A 4,281-nucleotide genomic window follows, 5' to 3' on the forward strand; every position below is an offset into this window, starting at 1 on the left:
TGATGTCCATGGGTCGTTTTGGCGATGCGGAATGCATTCTTTTTACCACTCAAAAAAATGAATTATGGCTAATAGCAGACTTGATGATGCCACATTCATCACACAGCAACTTGCTGCATTGCCATGACCCTACGTTCCACTTTTTTCTTTTTTTTTTTTATTTCAACAGTTTATCATTGTGACGTATATCTTGGCCTTCATCTGGCTGGCAGTGTTTGCCTTCACTGCTATTCCAGTCTACTTCTTGTTCAACATGGAGCAGACCTGCCACGACATCAACATCCTGGCTGAAACTACCCCCAGCATCAATCAGCACGGGTGGATTTGCATGGACGCCAGGCAATATGGTGCGATGCTCCTATAATGACTGACCGCATGTACACCCGATGAGAATATTAATGTGGTTTTGCGAGGCAATGAATTAATCATCGGGGATTACGTAAATGCAAAGGTAGTTAGTAAATTGCTCATGAAATTCCCCAAGATAACTTCAGCTGAATTTCTTTGCTGCAGTTTATTTTCTCTGCAAGTGAATGAACAAAGGATGCAAATGTTTCCTGAGGCATCCGCAATCAGTGTTGGTATGAGATACATCACTGATGTCACGTCTCTATTCAAGGGCTGCTTCCCTGGAATGCAGTGCCGGGCAAGACTTGCGGAATGACCTTGGCATCTATTTGCAAAACGAGCGAAGTGAGTAGATCATTTCCATATTCCATTTTACGCCCCCTTTCACCCAAACTTTTTCTCCGTGAATGATGATGTATGCTGCCTTGCTGATACTACGCAGCAACTGTCCAAAATCTATGTTGGTGAGAATAATTGCATTCTAGGATAACACACACATACACAGCAGGGGTTAGAATCTGTGGACTTTATTCATCCTGGGGGTACTTCGAGTATATCAGTGTCAGTGTCACAGCCTGATACTAACTTGATTTGTTGTTTCTTTCAGTTTCACCTCACTTATGACCTGTACATTGCTGCATTTGCTGGTGCTGGAATCACCCTCTTGGCATTGGTGAGCATTGGCGTGCTTTTAGTCATAGAAACATGACTACTTCCTTGATATGTACCTGTACTGTACATTCTAAACCTAAATCAGTCACAAACTGGTCAGATTTTGATTGTTTATTGGGGGAAATTATTTTAGCCAATAATGATATTTTGGAAAATTATTTAGATCCTTAAGAACTACTTTTTTTGCCACCGTTGTCGGGTTCCATTTGTAGGGGCTGGACTGTCTCAGAATTGTTTGTTTTTTATTCCTTTGTTGTATGTTCACAACTCCACCACTACTAGAATTTATTTTGTGATTTCCTCACTTGATTTTCTGTTTTGGTGCATTATTTTCGATTTTCTTCGTGTCATTGAATTTATCGTTAATTTACGTTTTTCTGAGGCGGTCTTTGAACGCCTCTCGCGTCGAACGGCGGAAGTGGAGACACGTAATCAGAGAGAGACGTGTCTGTATTTGTTGAGTGTGTTAAAAGCATTAATAAAGTGTACGTTTTAAAAAAAAACAACACCACAGCTCTCCTTGTTTCGGAGCTGAAACATATTGAATAATCTTGCACAGTAATATGAGTACAACTGGTGATATGTAGGCTCCCTCTAGTGGTATGCAAAAGAGCGAACATCACGATAACCCACCTAAAAAATAAATATATCTATATATTTTTAATACATGTACAGTATTGGGAAAAATTGAAAAAAAAAGATATCAGACTGTATTTGCTGAGAAACCTCGCATTATTAACAAAGGCTGAACAGAACATCCCTGGCATGAACTACATAAAATGCTAAATATGTGCCGATCCTATCCAGCCAAACAAACCTGTGTATTGTCAAATAATAACAATATCGACAAATAAGAATAAAATCCTTCATTAAAAAAATTAATAAATAAACACTTAGGCCCACTATGCTCCTTTATTTTAATATTGGTCATTATGCAGCGCTGTATGTTTTGGTGGTACTTGATGTAAAACCTTTGGGAACCACTGATCTGGAGCATTTTAATCAACTATAAATGAACCATACTGGTCAACCATATCTTCAGAAAGGTGATGAATATTTTGGGATTTTGATCATTTCATTTCATTTCGTTAGGTCAAACTAAATGAAAACTATGTTTTGTTTTTATTCTTATCTCTTTGCCCAACGTTTTGTCCTGCTTGCGTTGGCAGACTTTTTTTAAAAAATCTGCCAACGCGGCGAATCAAATCACTGCAGGCTGTTTTAACTGCTCCTCTCCTTTTCATCATCGATACATTCTTGCTTTGCAGATTCTGTTTTTGGTTGCAACCACCTACAACTATGCAGTCCTGCGATTCTTGGGCAGGAAAGGAGTCCGCTAAGCAGCCAATCCGATTCACCTGCTTGTACTGCATTCCTCCTAAATGCATCCAGTAACATTCCTCACCACTATTTCTTGTGTGTCAACAACTTTCAAAGAGATGAAGATTTCTGCCCTCTCGGATGATTCTCTTAGCATCGTTGTTCATTTCTCTTTTTGGTGACCTTTAGTGCCAGTGCTGTTGTGATATGCATTTCAGGAATAATATACAGCCGGCTCCTCTTGCAAAGAGTAACTTGCTTTTTACTCTTTTTAGTGCTTACAGATGCACGCATTGAGTATATGGAAATTAGTTGGCTGCTGTTGTCTTGGCGGCGTCGTGTATATTGATTGTGTGTTTTGAAAGTGAATGTACCAACGTTGTCTTGAGCGTTGTGTTGTATCACCCTGCTCACCGTCACTCACCACAATTGCTTTGTTTAAACACCACTGTGTGGGGGCGAAACAAAGCCACGTATTCAATAACGGAGGCGATGCCTCCAACGCTTACAATAACTTTTCCATCTGATAACTCTGTTTAACGCGTCAGCTTGCTCCGAAAATTGAGCTTTGCCATATGTGTGGGCATTTATAACGGAGTCCTAAGATATTAACTTTGGTGATATTACAGCCACTACAAATTGCATGTTTTCAATAAAATTGTGTTTAATCGACACGGTTTTGTTATTTGTATAGTAGTAGTGCAGTGAAATTGCAGAATAACTCACTACAGTATATCATTTTTTAATGACAATGATATTGACAGCAATTACCGATTTTGTATCTGAGTACGTGAAAAAAATGAAAACTGTGTGTGTGTGTGTGTGTGTGTGTGTGTGTGCGTGTGTGCGTGTGTGCGTGTGTGTGTGTGTGTGTGTGTGTGTGCGTGTGTGTGTGTGTGTGTGTGTGTGTGTGTAAAACACAATACAGTACAGTATTGTGCAATGAGGTTTTTATTGGTTGTTTATAGTGGCACAGGCCACAAAGACTCTGGAGACGTTTGTGATATTAAAAAGTCAACATTGTCATGAAGTGCACATTTGAGCTGGAGAAAATGACATGATTCACCGCAATATTTACATTTTGTCTCACCACTTGCAAAATAAGCAAGGCAGCTTTATTAATATGGAGCATTTCATACGTAAGGTAACTCAATGTGCTTCACATAATTAAAAGTATACATTTAAAAGCATTTACAAACAAAAGCACTGAAGACATTTAAAAGCAATGTCAAGAGCATTGCATTGCGTCATATAAACATATGGGAAAAGAGTATATTTTTTTAATCTGGAATTTACACTTTCAAAATTGTCGGTCAGTTTGATTGCAGTTGTGATCTTTAAACAATACCAAATGACCAAATGAGGAGAGTGCCAGTCCATCGAGAATAGACCTCCGCCAAGGCTGAACTGTTGTGTACGATGAATCGTGATGGCCTCTCACTTTTGCACAATACTGTTTGGAACAAAATGCATACGTTTGCATTATTAGGCTGCTCGGCCTGGTGTTTTTCTTCTGCTTCATAAGGTTAACCTCACAATGAGGCCATCATCGAGACCACCATCGTCGTATTCTACATCGTGCATTGACATCATCCATCTCGAAACTCTCCCTCCGAGGAGATCACAGCATTTTTTTTCCATTGTGTTCTAAATATGATTGGTGATGGAACGTGTCAGCAGTTCCTTTGTTGTGTTCGGAAGCAAAGCCAAAAAAACGGTTGCTCAGCTGCCTTCAGAAGAGCTTGGGCCTCTGGGTGTTCCTTTGTCGATCCATCCTGAATGACTTGAGATGGAGCGACTGCAGAGGCATCTGAAGTATACTCACGGTGTTTAATAATAGACTGGTCAACACATTTGTCCTTACTTTCTGGTTCATCTGGTTCTACTTTCCCTCTCTCTCTCTCTCTCTCTCTCTCTCTCTCTCTCTCTCTCTCTCTCTCT

The 4,281-nt window shown here is 39.7% G+C and overlaps 1 protein-coding gene across 2 annotated transcripts in view; it reads left to right on the plus strand.

Moving 5' to 3' along the window:
* The window catches only part of plp1b (proteolipid protein 1b), a 4,849-nt gene extending 2,145 nt beyond the window's left edge, over positions 1 to 2,704 (plus strand). For both annotated transcript variants that reach the window (XM_019864019.1, XM_019864018.1), the window contains exons 4-7: positions 170 to 347; positions 620 to 693; positions 956 to 1,021; positions 2,289 to 2,704. In XM_019864019.1, the coding sequence (XP_019719578.1) occupies positions 170 to 347; positions 620 to 693; positions 956 to 1,021; positions 2,289 to 2,360 (390 nt within the window). In that variant the 3' untranslated portion in view covers positions 2,361 to 2,704. The remainder of the gene's footprint in view (positions 1 to 169; positions 348 to 619; positions 694 to 955; positions 1,022 to 2,288) is intronic.
* The last annotated feature ends 1,577 nt before the right edge of the window (positions 2,705 to 4,281 follow it).

Source organism: Hippocampus comes, unplaced genomic scaffold (assembly GCF_001891065.2).
Source record: "Hippocampus comes isolate QL1 unplaced genomic scaffold, H_comes_QL1_v1.1 scaffold57, whole genome shotgun sequence".
Lineage (NCBI taxonomy): Eukaryota > Metazoa > Chordata > Actinopteri > Syngnathiformes > Syngnathidae > Hippocampus > Hippocampus comes.